This window comes from Glossina fuscipes, unplaced genomic scaffold (assembly GCF_014805625.2).
Source record: "Glossina fuscipes isolate IAEA_lab_2018 unplaced genomic scaffold, Yale_Gfus_2 183, whole genome shotgun sequence".
NCBI classification, from domain to species: Eukaryota; Metazoa; Arthropoda; class Insecta; order Diptera; family Glossinidae; genus Glossina; species Glossina fuscipes.
In genome coordinates, this window is record NW_023998526.1 from 280,448 (window position 1) to 302,450 (window position 22,003).

Below are 22,003 nucleotides of genomic sequence, written 5' to 3' on the forward strand. Positions count from 1 at the left end.
TAATAAAGACTCAAACGAACCTTTAAATATTGAGTGGTATCACTACACAATAACTTGAAGCAAAAATAGAAAGTACAGTGAAGAGATTGTTAGAGTGCATGGAAAATCATGAATTATAATTGAATAGACATGTTCTTATTTTTTATTGGAATTAATTACAGTCATAGCATATAAAAATGCATATAAAAAAATAGCATATAAAAACAATCAATAATAAACAGGCGAGCGATTTTTGCGACTTTTTTTAATCAACGTACTATTAAAAATTTGCTTATTTGCTAATAACATTTTATTTAGAATGAACAAAAATTTGAAGAAATTTCGAAATTAATTTTCGTCATGCTAATTGCCAATTGCATACTGTACAAGAAAAAAGGGAGAAAGACGCAAAAAAACTACAGGACGCCGTATCGAGAGAGTTTGAAAATTATAAATAGTGTTGCGAAAATTTCTGTTAAACAACAAATTGTTAGTTTATTATAGTTGAGGTGAGAACGGGAAAATTTGCTTTCTTAAACAGAGAGCCCTCTTACGTTCTTTTTCTTTTCAATCATCAACCAAAGTTCACTCTGTATATCCGTTGCTCCCTATTTGTAAAATAAACAAAGCCAAGTTGCTCGTTTGGACTATAAGCAGCATTAATTATGTGTGTGGCGCCTACGCAAAAGCCATAGTACTTATTTAACATATACAAATAAATATCGAGCAGTGTCAAGAAATCAATTGTCGGATCAAATGTCAAAATCAAAGAATACAGAGTGGAACTGTATAAAGGAATATCTGCGCAACATTTTGGAAGTAAAAAATACATCCAGTCTCTATCCAAACACTCTGATCCTTGAAAGCGGATAACTATGGCAGAACCCATTGTTACAATTATTGTTCATTGATAAAATGAGTATTAATATAAATATTCAAATATCCACCTTTGTAACAACCAAAGGTACAAAGTTCAAGGTTGTGCAACAGAATTGCTAAAGACATAACTTTAAAATGTATTAGAGCTAAATACATAACGTATGCACATCATTGTTACGCAGGTATATCTCGTGACATAGATCACGGTATTAGACCTTCTTTGGCTTTACTTAATCGATTTTATAGGCATATATGAGGAATTAATAAAAGCAAAATATATTGTTACGGAAATCCCAAATCCTGTTCATTCCAGCTAAGTAATAAAATCCGTAAAGAGGGAAAAACTAAATGCACATTCGCAGCATGCAGCTGCCGGCCGAGAAAAACGAGTATCAGAAAACCAGGTTAACGAATTAAAAATAAAACTATAAACTTGTGTACTAGTAGTATGATGGCAAAAATGTATATAAATAGAATATTTGGGGATGGGAGAACGACTAGAAAAAGAATTTTGAGTTGAGCAGTCGAAACTATTGCCAAAAGTATATTGGAAATAATCATACAGTCAATCATTTTAAGGAATACAATTGTGAATACAAGATTTTTGAAGTGTATTTCTCTTGACCAAAATATCCGCGATCCAGTTACACGGACTGTATCTTAGAAAAGCGAATTTCATAACAGTATATATCTCTATATGTACATATATAAAACATGCACATCATTGATGCGTCATTATAGGGTACATAGATCTCAGTATTTCGTATTCCTTTGCTCTAACTTGTATCTTGTATGCTTTTTACGTGCGAAACTCTGCATACGGAGTATAGAAGTCTGCTTCTCACTTCTAATAACTATTAAAACCCTTTGCAACTAATTTGATATAGTGTCAGCTAAGTACAAGAGAAAATCAATATTGATATTTTCATGTATACATGTGACAATATGAAGAGGTAAAGTCAATCGTTTTACGACGTCTCTCTTTACAATATTAAGAGTATTCTTAGTGAAATATTTCCCATTTTTCTTTCTATAGGAGGAATTATGCATATTTTTCCCTTTCTTCTTTTAAATGAAACCAATTAAATGAACATTTTAATTATTTGATGGTAAATGAAGGTTATCAATTTTCTGATCGCCGGATTTTTTGGTTGATTTAATCCTAAAGTGTATCTTTTGTTGTTGGTTTTTAAGTGAAGTTGTCATTATAGCATACTGTGTAACAGAATATAAGATGCTATATAGTTTGATTTGAAAGGTTTCGTGTCTCCCCTTTTTTACTTGTTGCTTATAAATTGTGGGTAAGAGTCGGACTTTCTTGTCATTATTCACAAATTGATTCTTGGAAAATACCTTTTTGCTCTTTTAGTTCTTACCCTTTCAAAGGGCTTACATATTCTATTGAATCTCTCCATTGCCTATAATACTATGGGTCGTTCATAATGTCGGAAAAGCAAGCCAGTGAAGTAGAGAGCTTTAAGCGTAAGTCCTAGTTGATCATCGCCTTCTTATCATATTTTGATACAATTATAGCAACCGAGCACACAGTCTTCACCTTAGATCGTCAACACCAACAAGTAGGATCATTGTTTGACTCTTTCGCGGCTTCTTATAACAAAATGTTAGTTGTTTTTGATGAAAATAAGAGCGAAATCCCACTTACAGAAATAAAAGGGTTGATACCTAGAAAGCTTACTTACAATGTGCCGCGCATATTAGTCAAGAGTTGGACAAGTGATTAACATTTCGTGAAAACCTAGGTCTGCCTAGATCCAAATATTTCCCTATCTCCATGCGATAACGAATTTTTTAAAGAAGATTATAAAACATGGCCAACATTTTGGCTTTATACAACAATAACCCTAACCTAAACCCAGTCGATAAATTGTATTGTAAGCTAAGGAAAAGTAGTTAAAGAATGAAGGCTTTGAAATCGCTTGGTTGAATCTAGCACTAGCTTACAGAGAATGAACTATTCTTCTCTGGTTTTAAGTACCGCCTTCGCCGATATTCTAATAGGAAAAACACACTATACAGCCGGGGCACTCATGGATTCCGGATCTGAAGCCTGTTTGGATCTCATTAGTTACAAGCAAAATTATCACTATCAACCAGCGACACTAAAACTGACATAACAGGGCTTAATGGGATAATATCCGCTTATTAAACTCGTACTGGCGCTATGCGAACTAGCTCTCGAGTGGACTCATGAGTTCAGATCGACTTTAATGCTCTTCTTATACAAAATTCTATTGGTCGGCTTCCTTCTTTACCATTTGATTTAATTAAGAATTTCCCATTGTACGATTTGCCTTTAGCTGATTATTCGATATATAAGGCACTCCAAGTAAACTTGCTTCTGGCAAGTGATTGGTGCCCAGAAATAATACTAGATGGGATTAGAAAGAGTACATAATCCTCCCACTTAGATCAAAATATCATTTTTTGATGAACAATATCATCTTTAGGGATAATAACAGGCAAGGCTGATAAGTATAGACTCTTACAATCTGTTTGACCATCTTTCAATTCTGTTGATCTTAACAACCAATTATTGCAATTCTGGGGACAAGAAGAGATTCCCGTAAATCAAAAGAGGATGCCTACTATGAAAGTCTATTTCGCGAAATCACGTGCAGCAATGCTGGAAGTCGTTATATTATGCGTCTACCATTCTGAATCGGATATCCAGATAAACTTACTCCAGGGGTATCCCGATTCATTGCTCTATCGCAACTCCTCCGACAAGAGGATGCCCATGGTAAAACTGTCATGGAAAACGAAGTGTTAAATCTTATGGTTAGGATAAGTTCTGCTTTTCGTTACGAAAGTGGACTTATAACGACACCACTCTGTTGCGAAATGTTAGATTATCTACTAGGCGAAGAATTTATAAATTTATCAGCTTACTTACATTAGGTCTCAGTTCAATTGGAATGTTACTCACGATTATTTCTACATCAAACCAGCAAGTGTCCCGAACAAAACTCTTATCACAAGGACAAGTTCTCTCAAACATTGCCAACATTTTAGATCAAGTAGTATGGTTAGCACCAAAAACAATAGTGGCAACAATCTTAATGCAGAAAAGTTGGAAAGAAGATAGATATTGCGATGAAGCAATACATCCACTAATTGTTTCCGACCGACGTGCTTTTATTGATTGCATGGAAAATGTAAGGGTCCGTAGGCTTATTGATTACTACCCAAACTTTAAAAGTTTTTGTGCCACCTCAGAAACATTCGCAGCTACTCTTTATATACGTATGCAAGACCCCTCCAGAAACGTATATACTAATTTAATAACGGCTGAAGCTAGATTATTCTGACTCAAGAAGAATTTAAGCCCATATAATCATATCCTGCTATTCAATATGAACCATATCCTCAAACGTTTCTATAAATTTTCCCGTGTGTTAAGAGTAATGTTATTTATCTATAGATTTATTAATGTCACAAACCCGGAAAGAAGACCCTAAGACACCCCTAATAACAAAATCTGAGTTGGAATCTATTGAAACCCATTTGATCATGTCAAAGGAACTATTTCCCAGAATTTGATATTTTGTGTCGAAAGTTATTGTTACCGAAGGGTAGTAAAGTTAACGTTTTTAAGCGTTCATTGGTTTAGTACAATCCACTCTAACTTTTAATGAACTTCTTTAACTTTATGAACTTATAATAATATATAATATAACGTTTTCCAAAATTTTGGCCATATATAGCTTACTTCGCTCGACTTCTAATTAAACATATTCATGTATTCATATTCCAAAAGGGGATTGATGTCCCATGATGCCTTTCCCACGATCTAGACTTTGGGTGCTTAAAATAAAGAACTTAATAAAAATGGTTATCCGTAAATGGAAAACCCAACAAATTATGGCAGCACTGGCCTCCGACCGTGTACCCATACTAGAGTTGACATTGCCAACGCGTTTGACATAAAATTTTACGTAGGACGGGGATATAAAATCACAAAAGGCTCTAGTGTTGGTGTGCTTCGCCATAAAAGTGATTCATCTTGAAGCTACAACTGATATGTCAAGTCGTTTTATCCGCTTGTGCTCGTTTCTTTTTCGGTCGAGGATTTCCATCAATTCTTTCTTCGGATAACGGTGCTATTTTTATTGGTGCCTCCAATTATTAAAGGGACACGTAAATTTATGGAGGATATAAAATCTCAAACGATTCTATCCACTCCTTTTCAATCTTTGGACTGACATGAAATTTATGGGGGCTCCCATATGGGCGGCTTATGGGAAGATGGAGTGAAAAGTGGTAAAGCCCATCCGAAAAATATATCCATGGCATAAAGATTTAAAGATTTCGAAAAATTTACGACAATGCTAACTAGGACTTAAGCATGTATAAAACCTGCACTGCTATGCTTTATGAGCGGCGATCCTAATCATCCCACTTCGCTAACTTCGCTAGTTTTCTCATTGGGAATGCCATTGTAACTCCCGCTGAGTCGGACGTTTTTGACATGCGACTAAGGTACGCCAATATATGGTATAAACCACCGGCCGTAACTTATTTATTTATTTACTTACACATGAAACTCAACTAAAATAAATGAACAGTCGAATTCAGCTGACTTTTAGAAGTAAAGCTTATAGTAATTATTAAAAACAAATACAAAGTATACAAGGAGAGGAAAAAAAAAAAAAAAGTAAGAAAATTATATTCGACGGAAGCTGAAACTCGCATACCCACTATTCTTTTAAGGAATATACAAAACGTAACATTCGCTCTTATTTGTCTTACAATAAATAAGCATAAAACCTCAAAAAAGTGAAAAGAACAGAATATAATCGTTTGTAGCTTTGTGTCGGCATGGCCGATTATTTATATTTTTGGACGTAAAGAGTAAAGTGGTATTTTCAATATCAACCTGCATGAAACTTCCAGATTCAAGTTGCAAGTGAAACCCTAAGCAACCATTCAAAAGCTTGCCAACCGATACCCAGTTAATTTTCAAATAATAGTGAGATGTTAAGATTGGAAGTTAGTTTAAATACAACATGAAAACGACAGGAAAAACGCGCTTATTAAGTAAAGTTTTTTTGATAGTCTTTAAAGAATACGATATTGAGAACAAGTAGTACACATCATATAGGTTCCTGCAAACAACTCTGAACGAGCTAAACAGTTCATAATTGTGTTTACATTGATTTGGATAATTTTGTTGCATGGTGCTCTTTGAATCTTCTGAAACTAAATCTGAATAAATGTAAGAAGCTTTCTTTCTCAAGAAGAAAGTCATTCATTACTCAGTATTTCAGAGATTCGCATAAGTTGGAGGACGTCGATTCGATCACAGAGTTAGGCGTTCTATTTGACCATAGGTTACTTGCACATTGAGCTCTCGTTTAGTAAAGCTAGATCCACACTTGGTTTCATTAAGTGGTGATCAGAAGAGCTTAAATCCTTACATTACGAAAAGGCTATAAATGAATATATATATATATACACCAATACTTAAGTATGCCTCTATTGTATAGTCTTCTTCCTGCAGTTGTTATGTGGGTTCAACTGAATCAGTTCAAAGGTAATATTCATTAAGCTTAGTCTATGCAAGTATAATTATGTTTAGTCCGTTCAAAGCAGTTTGCAGAAACCTAAATGATGTCTATCAGTTAATCTCAATATGGAATTCTTTAAACTCTATCAAGCGCGATTTTCCTGTCGTTTTCAAGCCAAATTCCAATCTTAACATCCCACTATTATTTGAAAATTAGCGGGGGTTGTTTACTGGTATCGGCTGCCAAGCTTTTGCATGGTTGCTTAGGGTTTCACTTGTAACTTGAGTCTGTATCATTTGTATATGCCTCTGTGCTAGTTGTGTACTTGCGTTGTTTTTCATTTACTTTCTTATTTGTTTATACATGAATTTCTTCTTTTTGTTTACTTCTTCTTATATAGTTTATAATAGTTTTTATTAACAATTTGTATAAAATTGACCTCTAAAAGTGAATTGAATTCGACTGCTAATTTATTTTAGCTAAGCTTCATGTGTAAGTAAATAAATTAATAAACAAAAAATAAAAAAAAAGACAATACCTTTAGGGGATGCTCCCAGTTTTAGTAAAACTAACCATCAAAAAGAAGAATGTAATGTTCCTCTAGAGTGTTCGACAACGCCGTTCTTATTTTTTTAATGTGAATGTTGTGTTATTATCAAACAAATTCAATGTAGGTATGTCAAAAGGAATGTCAAAATAAAATTATTTGTATGTTGAAAGGAAACCTATTACCCCTTTTGCATTGATATAGTCGGCAGTACACAAATTGAACAAGGTTGAATTCAAACATCCCTGTTACGGCGGATTACAAATGTGCTCGACAGAGAGTTTGGTCGGTCTTAAATTTATTTTAGAAAGAAAAGAGATTATCCATTTACTGAATTCTGCTTGAACAACGTTTCAACTTGATTTATTTTCACGGTTTGGTTTGGTATTTTCACTTTCTTTAGATAGATACGCTTTAAAATCTCAGCGTTGTAACATTGTCAGAATTTTTTTGTAAACAACCGCGTGTTTACATCCATAAGTATCTTTTTTTTTAAAGAATGTAAAAAATGGAAGAAACTAAGGAATTCTATGATTTTTGCATACCTTTTAATGAAGATAAAGTGTTACTTAAAGAAGTATGTGAAAAGCTGTTCGTTTGTAAGTAATGTTTAAGTTGAATTGGCTAGTTACTAAATATAGCATACATACAGTGGGCTATAAAACTATAGCTATCGAGCTATTCTTCGATCATAGTAAAAAGGAAAATAGTAAGCGTTTAGCTGATGTCTTTCCAAAGCCTCACGATCTCATGTGGCTCGAAACACATTTTCGGAATAAATTGAAAATCCTACAACGTATAACTATATGCTATGCAGACGCATTGGTTACACATGCAATGGTATGTTTATACTTTATATATTAATAAAGCCCTAAATCGAGTATTATTGTAACTTCAGACGAATTCGATAAATCTAAGAAAATTCCATATTATTGCCGGACAACCCAAAACTGAAGCTGCGCTAGCGGTAAGTTAATGTCATTTTAATGTGATAAATAAAGAAATTTATAATCTTTTTCCCATTAGCATTGTTGCACTGCGTTTAATGGAGATTTACTAACCTTTGATGCCCAACATGGTAACCACATTCACGTCAGTCGCAAGGGTTATCAATTAGCTGTAAAAAGAGGCTTATTCTTCGAAATAAAATATTCACCATGTATAACTAATACCACGGTCCGAAAAGATTTGATTAAAATTGCCCACAATTATTTTATTAAAGGCAAATCAAAAAATATCATAATCAGCAGTGGTGCCAATAATGTATTTGAGCTGCGTGGTCCTCAAGACGTGACAAATTTGTAATTACGTTATTGTGATGTTTCTAAAGTGTTCATTATACAACTAAAGTTTTTCTTAAAGGGGATTTATATTTAGTTTGTCCGAGGACCAAGCGAAATGTGCTATAAATCGGTTTGGTAGACAATTATTCTTAAGAGCGGGTAAGTTGTGGTTTTGTAGCTTCTGAAAAATAGTAAATGAAAGTAAATCTGTCATATAGAATGCAGGCGTTTGGGTAAGACTATAATGTTTATTAAGGCTTCAGGACCTGTCCTATTTTCTGACAGTTGTGAAGAAAAAAGTGAGTTGGGTAATAATGCAGAAATTACCTTAGGAGGAAATATCCGGGAAGATTCAGACCCTAAAGATCAGCCAAGTAAAAAGAAAAGACTATTTTAATCATTTATTTTCGTTTATTTAAAAATTATTTGGTCTAATTTAACTTTTTATTAAACATTTTAATTAACTTAATGAATAATAAAATCAAATAAAAAGAATTTTAGATTTTTTCATCTACCGCTCCTGGGTCGGCTTTGTTTTTTTATTATCTTAGGAGTAGACGTTAATGGCCCCAAGTATTCCCGTTCACATAATGGTGCAGCAATGTAATGAAAAATAGGATTTTCTTCGCATTATTTACATTCAATATTTAAAAGTGCGCGATTGGGTTATGATATCGTCATTTTTTTATATTATTTATGACAAAACGAAGGTCATTCAGAAATCTGCGACAATGGGCAACTAAGAATGATCTTCGCCAAGATTTTTGGGCAGAAAATTTACGCTAGTCCGGCAATATTTCGACAAGTTTAGGTTATAATAACGTCTCTGTTTTTATAAATACAAATGTAAAAAAGAAATATTTGTTTCTCATCTCATCCGATTGTAAAAATGTAACTAAAGAGACCAACCAGCATAAACGCTAATTAATTTATTACAATTAATAATTGTACAGAATAATAATTGGAACTAGTCTTTATAACATCCCTGTGTTATTTTGTCTTTGTCTATAGCAATTAAAGTAGATAGCAGCAAATTCCTTCCTAATTAATAATAATATTCAATGATAAAAAAAGTTCACTTCTTTGTTGTAACTTTTCTCACTGAAAGGAAAAATACAACCCTGTTTACTAGATGGATTTGCGCTCTCTTTGCTAGATAACAAAATGGTGGTCTTTAATGTGGTCGTATATTTAATTTTCTAGAGTAGCGAGTGAAAATTTGCTGAAACATAAATAAAAGTGAAAATTAATAAAAAGAATTGTTAAAAATCACAAGTACAAGTAATAAGACATGGAGTACCCAAAAATTTAAGCATTTTCCAAAAAATTATAAATCTGAAAAAGATTTTGAAATTCGGGTATACATGGGAATTGCAAAAGGTGAAAATTTGCATGAATAGTACTTATGTATATATGAATATAATATATACACATTTACAGCCAATGTGTGTTTGAGTGTGTGATCTAAGCAAAAGAAAAGATTTTTTACAGAAAAACTAAAAACGAAGCGACAAAAAATTTCTGTACTCTGAGGCACCACCAATGTTACTGTTGAGGAAATAGCAACAACATAGAAAATGACGATGTTAACGAACGCGACATTTACGACGCGAACTAAACGAATTAAAAACTTTTTTTTTGGTTTGTGTGGCTTTTCACTACAATTTTTCGTCTTCTCAAAGAATTAAATTAAAAAAAAAACAATATCTTAAATGAAAATATGTTGAAGGTGAGGATAAGTAAAATAAACTCATTTATTTTCTAAATCTAAACATAAGTGAAAAAGTGAAAAATGTGCAACAAAAAACGCATAAGGATTTTGTGCTAAAAGAAAACGTCAAAAATAAAACAAAATCTTCAAAATTTGCTTATAACAGAGAAGTTTATGATAAAAACTGTAAGCAAGGGGACAATTTTATAAATTTTGTATATATTAGGAAATGGTATATGAAAATAGTGTTTTTAGTCTCAAATATTTCGCAGATACGTTTTTTCACGCTGTCGTTTAGCATCGAAAGTGTGCGTTGACATGTATATAATTATAATAGATTCTTGCCTTTTCGATCCTTCATTTTATTTTGCATATTAATTTAAATTGATTTTTGTTTGTTGCTGCAGATTAGAGTTATTTTTCTTTGTCTGGAAGTTTTCAATGATACAATTACGGGTGTTTGCACTGTTTCTGAGTGTATACACCGATTCAAACGTGTATTTGCTTACTCTATTACAAAATTTAGCATGTATTCACTTAGCGCATTCTCTTTTAATGATTTATTATTTTTTTATAAGAACAGCCTAGGGAAAACGAAATATAAGCATATTTGATAATGATGATATATTTGCGTATGTGTTGTGTAATCGGCTTGATTATTTCTTTCTTTTTTGTCCCTAGCTTTTTTCTGCATTATTTTTACTCATGTAAGATACATGATATGTATTCATTAGTTGATCTGCAACATTTTCGTCGTCTGTCGTTTCCCATCGTTCCTCCTTGCTTTCCGATAATGTAAACGTGTGATATTATTATTATTACCAATGCACCTGTACTTCATATTGACTTTCGCCACCACTTTAATTCCTTTTTTTGCTTAATTGCGAGATTTCTCATTTATAATTTTGCAAGTGTGGTTGTATTTGTTTCGCTATTGCTTCTTTCGGTTGGGATTACACATTTGAAGAAATCGATGCACGAAAAGTAAACGATTAACTATCCCAAGGCAGCAAATTAATGTATAAAAGAAATAAACCGTACAATGAATCTGCCCATAAAATTACAGATACATTCCGTTTGGATAAGTTAATTAATTTGGATGAGATTTAAATAATTTCCTCTTGAACGCACTTGAAACACTTATATCATGTCATAAAAAAATTATAATGTAGTTTACTTTTTTCTTTCTATATGCTACATAAAATTTTCTACGGCTGAAATTTGGTTTTGCATTATCAGGTTATTGTGAATTATGTCAGTTTAGTTGAAGAAGAAATTGATTTTTGTTATTATTTCAGGCCGCGATTTACAATGCACTGTTATATATCTAAGAATTTATCAATTCGTTAGGTTCGCTCTCATTTATATCTGTGAACGTCCCGCTTAAGAAAAATAATTACATACTTAACAAGTACATTTTTAAAACAAAGTAGCTATAGTAACTAGCGAGCTTTTCCGGGATGTGGATGTTAATGCACTATTGATAAATTTATGTGGGCAGAAAAGCGAACAAATGCATTTTTGTTTATTATTAAAATGATTAGAATCTTTGGGTAGAAAAGGAGGAATATGTAGACGCTCTTCTTTTAAGACATGTTGCGCGAAAAAAATTAAAAATTGTTTTTGTTGTCAATTCACAGCCTCTTCAAGGGTCAATATAAGTTTATTGTGGTAAAGCGTAGAAGAAGAATGAACACTTCTGTGACATTTCTAGAATGTTGGCTTATATTTCTTTTTTTTAAAGCAAGAACTTTATTTTTCTATTTTAACATCAACAATTACTATTATTAGTTAATCAGTAAAACTAAACCTAACTTTCTTCTCCTTGTAAGGAAGTAACACGTGCCATTTAAGGCATCTTCTGGTCACTTTAATGTAACAATAAGCTAGTTCATATTTCGTTTGAGACGGACTGATAAGTTGCCCAAGATCTAAAAAAAAATTTTTTTTTGGTAACAAATTTTTTTTATTTGGTTATATTTTAAAAGACGTGCAATCGTGGGTACCCCCATCCGTGTAGTTTTCTACCCTTAAATTTTTTCGCTTGTACAATCTAAAAGAAATAGATACACATACGCCCTCCCATGTGCCTGCCGAGTGGTTCAATAGCGAAAATAATGGCACTGATTACGGTGGATATGTTGACAAAGATGCTCCATATTGAATTTAAGTTTTATAAGTGCAAGTACCGGCATACATAACAATAACCAAGTTATTTCGGCTTAAAACGTGTTCTTATATATACAACAAACAGAGTTTTTATTTATACTCGCTTTATATTATTGTACCTAAAAAAACAGCTAAGATTAACCGGTTTGTATTCTTTACCTACGTCTATTGCTGAGCACGTCCCAGGCGTTCTATATATATATATATAAGTTTCTTATATTTAACTGTAAGGTCTAGCAATTTTTTTGCAGTATTGCTTAATAATAATACACGCACTTGTGTGAAAATTTTAAAAGCTTAAAAGCTATTTATGTCAACTTTTCGTTCTTGGGACTAACCAAGGCTTTGCGCTTTGGCTTCCCACTTTTCATCGTCAGTTACAATTCGACGCAGAAAACTTTTCTTTTTCGGCAGGTAAGCAACCTTACCGCGATGCTGAAACGGTTCGAAATGGCATTTTCAGTCGATTCGTATGGGAGTCATTTTGCGTCCCCTTGGATCATTCTCCTCGTCTAAAAACTTTTGATTTATTGATCGCTAGGATGTCCTTAAGAGTTTGGGCACAGCTTTCGTCCAATATATCTTTCAATTCACTATCTTCGCACCTTTTTAATTCACGAGGGCGGTCTTTGTTATTGACAGAAATTGGGTTATGATCGAGCAGCACCTCCATTAGTTTCTAAAAATGTTCGACGGGCCTCTGCGTATTTTTTCAAATCAAACAATAAAAGTAATGAATGCCGAAAATACAATTTTGTGCGTCTGCATATACTGAATATTTCAATAATACTAGATTTGAAAGTGTTATTTTAGAGAATTGTTAGAAAGTCATTGAATTTAATCGTTATGTACACTGGTATTCCCAATTCTACATAATTTTTACATGTAGGAATCGCCCATCAAAATGAACGCAATCGCCTAATAACACCACGTCTTAAAGAATAACAAAAAGTACTTGAACCAATTAACTAAACCAAAAGAACCTTTGTAGTTTCCAAATTTGCGCTAACGAGATTTCGAATTTTATCGATGCGCACCTGCCATTCGAATTTTTGTGTATATATATATAAGTGAAACTAATTAACTCGAACAGCATATAGACTGATTCTATATAGACCGGGATGATTCCATTGTCTTCCATTTTATACGTCAAAGCCAGACAAATGAAAAAACTTTTAAAGTTGCCATGTCTGTAAATCACACCCGTTGTATTTTTCTAATACTTTAATAAGTTTAAAATAAAACAAGTGTTAACGCATACATGCTTTACAGCTAGTACTTACTTTTTCAAACACTCGAAAAAAATTTAAAAAACATTTTGGCGTTATTTCTTCATTTGTGTTTTCTACATCACTAAATGTGTAGCTTTTTATTGTAGTGGATTGGTGTGCGCTTTCTTTTCTTTGTGTCATTTGTCGTATTATTAACGAAAAAAGTTATTTATACCGGTACCTAAAAAGTATTCACGTTTAAAATTTCCTTCGTTTAATATTTTTTTTTTTTATAAAGCGTTGCCCTCTTATTACCTTCCGATACTGTTTTTATACTTGGCCAAGGGTACACAAGTTTCTTGCGGGCCTATGCAATCGGTTTAAATTTGTCTCATTTTCTCAAAATAATTAACTGTGTACCATTTTTAAGATTTCTCAACAAAAATTAAAAAAAAGTATGTTCTGACATGAACGTTCTCGCAAATAATAAGCCTGCATATTAAAGCTATGTAAAAGTTGTAGTATTTTATGATAGAATTTGATCCACACTGATGAGTTGGCACGTAAATTTATTGTTTTAAATAGCGACCACATTGAGCCTCTTTTTGATTTTCCTTCTCATTATAATGATGCTTCATAAAGTCTTTATTCGGCTAAATTTCCCTATTTTTATTATGTTCTTAACTTTGGATTGTAAAATGCGTGCAAGGTATCGATTGTCGGCGCTGCTCGGTTAAAAAATCTAAAGTGGTTAAAATGTTTAGTTTAATCTTTCTCCATTCAGGCTGAAACCATTTTGATGCACACAGTCATTCTCGCTCACTCTCTCGTTTTTTGTAGTATATTTTCTACGTCATTTTTTTAGTGTACAATTAGTTACTCTCTCTGAATTTCTCTATAATCTTTTTTAGTATTTTTCATTATTTCTCAAAACATAGCGGTGGTTAGTTGTAATCACCGTTTTGACGCTTGCGTTAATACGACTACTCTTGCCAAATGGAAAAGTGCTTGGCGGAAAATTGTTGTATACTTTTCATTATTGAACAAAGTATATCGTTCATTAGGTGTTTGTAAAAATTTTGATCATTTTTTCACTTGAAAAAGGCATTTATTGTGGAAAATTGGTACAATATATATTAATAAAAATAGTTTCCATCATTTTCTACATTTTACAATATTTTTGGCAAAATGGTCATGCTAAGTAGAAAGAAGTTATATTGGTTTCGTACTTCTTCAACTTTGGGAAACGGCGTGCCAGCTAAGCAATTGCTGCGCCGATTTGAAGAAGTGGTAATCAGGAGCGCCGTGTCTCGTGAGTACACTGGTAGTGGTAGAACTTCTCATTGGAACTGCAACAGCGTATTCTGAACAACTCTTGCGACAATTGGTGGATATAATGGAGCAGCATCACCGTAAGCCTTTGAACGTGTTTGGTGGGCTTCGGCAGCAGATTTTTTCAAATAAACAATAAAAGTAATGATTTTTTAGCGCTCCATGATTAGCGCTGGTGTATGGTGAATAAATCCCATGCTAAATGAAAAACTATTATTTTATGTGGAAAAAGGTCAAAATCGTTGAATCCAGCCACTATCATTTCTCATTTCTTTTCCTTTTTAGCTGTAGAAGTTCCTGATCGAAATTTTTGCAAAAACTTAATATAAAAGATGCCTTGTGATGTCTTTAATAAAATAACAGTATGTGTTGTGCAGTTCACATCAGGAAATTTATTAACTGCTGCCGTCACAATTTTCTGGACGTTACACTTACTTTTTTAGAGTAGCAAGCGAAGGGTTTAAATTTTAGTGTTCACAATTGTACTTCATTTTTTACCGGGACAGTACATAGAAATTTGATTATATTTATTTAAGACCAGTGCTTTTTCCCTCATTTTGTATAAAATTTTCATGTATATAATTGTAATCAACACATTGAAGTTTATTTCTGTGACATTTAATTTATAGGCTATCTAACAAGAAACTAAGCAAATGCTTGGTAAGCAAGATAACGGATGTTATTTTACTGATGTGATGTTTAAATAAATAAAAAGAAGCTATATAAACTTAGAAATTTCATAAATATAATTGAAGCAACAAAAGTAAATTAATTTTTAAATTTCAATCTTTGTAATTCATTGGACTCATCTAGAAGAGATATTGCCAATGGATTTACGTAATTACTCACTAACAAAATATTTTAAAGAAAAGCGTTGGATTCGATTTTTAGCAAATGGAGAATGCAAGTCATCTGTTGTTAATGGACCACGCAGCATTAACAATACGACGAATGGTCTTAGATTTAAGTATTTCAATCGCAGAACTCTTAGGTGGTTCCCACAACCTTAACCGTTATGTTTGAGGGATATTTTTGTACAAAACGCGTTTATTGAAAACGAAATGAAAAATTATCTCGTCGTAGTTATTGTTAGCACTACAATAATAGCTACTTTGGATTGACTTTTCCATTGTTTCCAATTTTATTGTTAAAGTTATCAATGAAGGGTTTGACATAAAATTGGTATATTTGACGACAAAAATGTTCGTTATATTTACAAAAATTGTTAACAGTTTTTTCAAAGCAAAGGGGCGCGAAGCAGCTCTTGCAAAACAAAATTTTTTGAAAGTATCTCCTTGGCCGTACCTTACCTTAATTCCCAATCGATTGAAACACGTAGAATTTCTTAATAGTACTAATTTAAAGACAAAAATGCTCCAATTTTAGTATAAAATTTTTTATAATCTGCCAAATACTGCTTGCAATATTTATTATTATTATTATTATTATTATAAATTTAGCCAGAGAATAAATTCTAAGACTAAAGTCTTAAAGCACTAGCATCTAGGGCTATCGGCTTTTATTAAAAAACTCTACCGCACTTGAGGTTTGAACCCACGACTATTGAGTTGCTAGTCGAGACTCTTGCCTACTCGGCCACTCAGGCGGATGCAATATTTGTTAGTTGATCAATTGTGATGAAAATTTACAAATTTACATTATTATTGTTTGGTTCACTGTTTGCGCTTGTGCATTGTCCTGAAATTAGATTACCGTAGCACACCTGTGGCGATCGTATTACTTGCATTGTTTCTACCATTGAGTGTTAGAAGTAGCGCCAGATTTTGGCAGCTAATGACATAGGCTTCACACCACACCTTTCTGGCTGAACCAGGAACTTGTAAATTTGAAACGTCGCACAATTTTGACACATGTCGTTTGAAGACTGCTACTATACAGAAGTCATATGTGTATTGACACGCCTTTAATTAAAAAAACAAAAATTAGAATTAATGTTTGTTTAAATTCGTATTCGATAAAGTTGCAGACATTAATACGTCGTTCGCATAAGGTTGTGCGTCGTATCGAACTCATGCTTGGATGTTTAAGTACTTGCTCCTGCGTATATTTTTGTTTATATTATGTATTATGCTTCACATTTGTTGCTAGAAATAACGGATGATGCTACTATTGTAGTTAATATTTCGTTTGTTATTGCATACGACTGTCCTTCACTTTCGCATGTCTTTTGTCGAATCTTGAACTAAGGCGTAGATGGGAGAGAGCAGAGCGTGAAGAATGCTCTCATTGTTCTCGTTTTTCTCTAGTTTTCCTAAACTGACATACGAAAGATTTTCGCTTTGTATCTGTTAACATGCCAGGAGAAGACATAAAATCGTGCTTATAGTAATTAAATTAATTTATGTAGACAATAAATAAGTTAAACGGACAATTTGAATTGAAATGAAAATAATCATTATGGTTGCTCACATATACTTCAAAAAGTAAACAAGTCGGTGCCTATTATATTGAATTGTTTCTTTTTTTAATTCATCCCTCGGTGTTTCATAGAAAAATGAGGAAAAAATTATTGGCTTTAGCAAAATTAGTCAAAGTTTATCAATTTATTTTCTAAATTTCATGGCTTATGTTTTCGAATCATTAAAGGAATATTCTTGTCTGTGTGGCATTTCCTATACGTCGGCTTCAGTGCTATCATTTCGCTAAAAATTTCTTGACAACTAACATCGAACTGTTTTTTGATTTTATTTGTTGCATTACATACGGCTTTCGCTTGTTTTTCGATGATAAAAAAATCAATAAATGTGATATATTTCAGTTTTATTCTGTTCTGTGATGTATTTTATTTAAAAAATAGTAATTTTATTCATCATCATCATCATCATCATCATTTGGCATTTTCGAATTGTTTTAAAACATTACGAAATATAAAATGAAAATGTAACAATAAAAAAGTTTAAAAACCTTGGTATATTTTGCATGAAAAATGCGCGATGAATAATTATTTGTTATGCGGATGCAAGACAACGTATTCGAATAATATTGTCTTTCACCTTTTGCGTATACCTCGAGTGCGTGGCATGTAATTTCACCAGCCGACATGATCTTTTTGAGGTAAGAAAGACTTGAACAGGCATATCTGAACGGATACAGACACAGAGAAAACTGGGTTTGACGTGAAGGATAAAGACGACAGTATCTATACCAAGGCTAAAAAATTCGATAAACTATCTTGCGATACTGCGTTTAATACCTTACCATACTGCAAGTATTTGATGTAAAATAACGCTGATAATGTTGCAAAGCTGCTTACGTCGACAGATAGACATATCAAATTATTTGCATCGTATAACTAACAGCCGTATTAGACAGATTTAGTGCGAGGTCATTTAGACTGGGGTTTGGTTTGCAAAACATACGTCCACGATAAACGGCTTGACCAATCCAATGAGGTGTAGGTATAGAGAGCTGAAAAACATTGACGGCATTTTCCTAGCCTTCCTTCTTTCTAACTTTTAAGAAGAATTAATATATTTCGCGTTTGGTGTCTTTGATAACCGCCTAAGTCTGTTTATCGGTTCAATCTCACCCATTCCTGTTAGAAGATGGTCCTCCCATCCTTTGTTCACTTGCCACATGTGAAATGTTTTTAATGACATCTATGGTTTACAGCTTACAGACAACCGGCCTGGCCGTCAACGCGGTTACTTAGTAGCTCCATGTTTTTTGTAGTTTAATTTTCAGATGAAGTTTAAGCCTCATGGATTTATCAGGATATTTATAGCAATAAATCGATATAGAAAATGTCTTAATGCTTCCTTTGCTTAAAAACCACAAAAATGAAAATATGGTCTTATGTCAGGAAAGCAAAAGTGTAGGTAAGAATTTTTTAATATTTGCGCTGTGCGTGTTTTTTCGCATTATAAGGCGCGAATTAAATTGAATTTTGATTGAAAACATCGGTCAATGTCCTTCAATGGTGAATACAACTACGAAGTTATTTATAGGGTATCGGTATACCTTTCAGTTACAATTGAAGTACTACTAACAAACATATTCGTACCTTCAATTTTGAATGCTGTGAGCTACACGTTAAAACAATTTGAATTTTTGGTCTAGATTGCCAAAAATGAATACTACTGACGACCTTTAGCGGCAATTTTCCAAGTCCAGAAAGTTTCTTTATTACAAAACAAATTTGCTAGACGGTTCAAATAATGTACACGATGTGAAGAAAATTAGAAAAATTGCCATACAAGTTGCAAATTCGTGTCGAAACGAAAGGTAAACTTCTTTTTTAAAGCAGAGTCACTTAGCGCCCAGCTTAAAACTTTATCTGTAAAACTATAAAAAGTCACAGGTGACAGCTACCTGAGACTAATAGAATGAAATCCTACTGAGTTTATCTTAACATCGTTAATATATTATTATAAAAATTCCTACAACATTTGTTCAAACACTTTAGTAATTTTCGAAAGGATGGAGACGCACTGTAAATTTTTTTATATAATTTTTATAAGAAATGAAGTGAAATGATGTTTTTTTTAGAATCTGCAGCAATTTTGAGGGGTGACGCTGTACGCTGTATGTGTTGTTTTCTTAGATTCTTTGGAAAGACAAATTCTTTTAATAATCATAAGCGTATAGCTTTTCCCCTTAAATATTGATGCACCAACAACTATAGAGCGAACGGAGTGCTGAATCAGGTTTGGGCAAATTTTTTCTTCAGCGTGTCAATTTTAGTTTTCATAGCGGCATCGATTGAATGGATTAAGAGAAAGATAAAAATTAAAATTGTAATGAACATTTTATTTATCGCGTAACACAGTGAAAACAATATATATGTTATGCAGGCTTCAATCAGATATGGGTTAAAGAAAGAATAGTTGATATGTAATTCGCTAGTAGTTATTCAAAGAAATGCTTTTACATCTTTAACTTGTGTAATTTCTAAATAAATATATCAAGGTCAATTAATTATTAAAAATGCGGCATTCTGCATCAATTTTCTTTCTTTTTAAATCATTCATATCATGGCCTAATAAACCAGAAAAGTCGAGAGAAAAATTTCTGAATCATGAAAGTGCTGTCGAATATTATATTCAAAGGAAAATAAAGTCTAGTATGGTTACGAAACGTACACGAAATTAAATTATCTGCTCGCATGCACCATTCGCCGACTGTTTTACCAGAGATAAATACTTATCAGCAAAACCTTTTTTAATTAATTGCTTCGTTTGGCTAAAAAATTAAAACAGAACTTAGTGTTAGCTTTTTGTTCGTCATTCATTTTTTCGTCGACACAACGTACCCCTACACACCGTTCTCTATGCAAAGACTTGGCTTCTAAATTTTCTGTCGTTGCATTCGATGATGTGTCAGTCAAGGCTATACATTTTTAATTCAGTGAACTATTTAGTAAGTGTTGCCGTGGGAGAAAGTGCTATTTTTTAAAGGACCTATTGGCAATCATGCATGGAACAAAGCGGAAATGGGTTTTGTCTTAGAAATTAATAAGTACAATCGTTTAAAATTGCATAACCAAAGGTTTTAAAGAACCTAATAACGAACACAACTTTCATAATCTATAATAATAAAATATATATTCTTCATTAAATAGTTTAGTCCAGTTGACAAAAATTTTGATTAATGCCTAGTAGGTACATATACTTTGCAGGTAATAAGAGAACAAAAACTGTCGCTGACGGGTAGTTAACTCAATGTTGACTTATATATACATACTCATATATATATATATATATATATATATATATATATATATATATATATAGTGTATAAATTATATACATGTATATATATCATATATATATATGTCACTGTTAATTTTTTATACAGTTTGTCTTTTTAAAGAAACTAACAATGTCCTTTCAATCAAACTAACAATATATTATTTGTGTTTTTCCAGATGCAGTTTGAATGTCAAGAAGCCTTTAATTTTTGCACAAAAAATACTCATAAAACTGTTAACTGCATCTTTTCAATGCTTTTGGGATTTTAAAATATCTCCACATAAAAATATTAAAGGCTTTTATTTTGATATCAAAAAATGTTATTATAATAAAATACCGTCTTCGATTTTTATATTTATTAGTTGCAAATAGAAAGACTAAAAGTGGTAAAGTGGTTGGTTTCCATTGGTCGAATAAAAGAAAAACTTTGGAACATGCAAGCCAAAGTGGGAACAACATCGGGGGAATAACGACTTTCCATCAGTGATTTTAATACAACAATAATATTTGTGTGTAATAGTTGAAGACAGTAAAATATTATTCTAATTTAGATTTTTAAATATCAACAAACACCAATAACTATTTATTTATTAAAATTTTAACTTGTGGTGTGTGTCGTTTTGTACATCTCTTATTGTTCGCATTTTATTTTCATTGATCTATTAATTTATATGGATCATTTTTTTCGAATTAATGAAGTTAAGATGAATGATATTAACAACTAAAATGTGGTAAAGAAATTCGTTAAGGTAGATCCAATACGTATTGAACGCTATGCTATTTGCTATCTCATTATTTTAAAAACATCGTACAGGGCAACAAATAGAATTGTAAGTAAATAAGTGGGAGCCTAAGCGACGAAGCATATTTACTGTAACGATTTTTATCAACTGATGGATGGCAATGCACAAAATATGTTTCACGGAAATCATCAAGGGTAGGTATCATATATATCTTCTTTTCCATTTTATATGCTAAATATAAAATGTAACAATTGACTTTTTTTATAATTTTCAGAGACCCATATTATCGATATGATCCAGGCGCTTCGCCGCGGGCTATGGGTCCTCCTGGCGGCTATCCACCTCGGCACAGGGCTCCTCACCCTTTGCAGCAACAAAGTCAGTATCCTGCGTATCAACCTACGCCAGAAAATATATATGGTTTGGGAGCAGCCGATCAGCTTGCCGGTATGGGTATGGGCGAATTAAGTGGCTGGGGAGCTGCACCCACAGTGCCCGGACAAGCAAGTGCTTACCCCGGAACGGCTATAGGAGCATACGGCCACCCTCAAGCTGGTCCCTCCACACAACAGAGACAATCCTCATCACAGCCAAGGTCCGACGTAATTTTTAAATTTAACTTGTTTTAAAAAAAGTGTTTAACGGTCCCGCGTGGAAAAGGGGAAATGCATAGGGGAGCATAAATTTGCACGCTGTTTTGATCTTATTAACCGAAAATATCTGTAAAAGTCTGGAACACTTATTTTAATAAGTATATATCAACACCACAGTAATATTGCTTGAACTACTTTTTACTCTCAATAAGAGAGAATATTAAATTTGTTTATTTGGTTTACATTTACTTGACAGCTTACAGGCGGACTAGACTAAAATATCAATTAAGTATGTAAAATGTGCTCAACAGCTTTAA

General features: G+C 32.7%; 2 protein-coding genes across 7 annotated transcripts in view; both read left to right on the forward strand.

Annotated features, from left to right (window-relative positions):
* The first annotated feature begins 7,288 nt into the window (after positions 1–7,288).
* LOC119641862 (ribonuclease P protein subunit p30) lies at positions 7,289–8,634 on the forward strand. Of its 2 annotated transcripts, XM_038040748.1 has the most exons (7): positions 7,289–7,532; positions 7,586–7,773; positions 7,832–7,900; positions 7,960–8,092; positions 8,156–8,234; positions 8,296–8,375; positions 8,435–8,634. In XM_038040748.1, the coding sequence occupies exons 1-7, from the start codon at positions 7,442–7,444 to the stop codon at positions 8,611–8,613; spliced, it is 819 nt and encodes a 272-aa protein (XP_037896676.1). In that variant the 5' UTR covers positions 7,289–7,441; the 3' UTR covers positions 8,614–8,634. The 2 variants fall into 2 exon arrangements, with proteins under 2 accessions (XP_037896676.1, XP_037896674.1); XM_038040746.1 differs by having other exon boundaries at positions 7,960–8,234.
* Positions 8,635–9,611: 977 nt separating this feature from the next.
* The window catches only part of LOC119641859 (serine-rich adhesin for platelets), a 62,075-nt gene continuing 49,683 nt past the window's right edge, over positions 9,612–22,003 (forward strand). For 2 of the 5 annotated variants that reach the window (XM_038040742.1, XM_038040743.1), the window contains exons 1-3: positions 9,673–9,945; positions 20,527–21,287; positions 21,368–21,688. In XM_038040742.1, the coding sequence (XP_037896670.1) occupies positions 21,244–21,287; positions 21,368–21,688 (365 nt within the window). In that variant the 5' untranslated portion in view covers positions 9,673–9,945; positions 20,527–21,243. Of the gene's footprint in view, positions 9,946–20,526; positions 21,288–21,367; positions 21,689–22,003 lie in introns of all 5 variants that reach the window. The other 3 variants (XM_038040740.1, XM_038040739.1, XM_038040741.1) reach the window with 3 other exon arrangements.

Bases quoted from the DNA above. Each gene is read 5' to 3' on its own strand.
- LOC119641862 (XM_038040746.1), top strand. From the start codon at position 7,442: ATGGAAGAAACTAAGGAATTCTATGATTTTTGCATACCTTTTAATGAA. The intron at 7,533-7,585 runs GTAAGTAATGTT...GCATACATACAG, and splicing joins ATGTGAAAAGCTGTTCGTTT to TGGGCTATAAAACTATAGCT. The intron at 7,774-7,831 runs GTATGTTTATAC...TTGTAACTTCAG, and splicing joins CATTGGTTACACATGCAATG to ACGAATTCGATAAATCTAAG.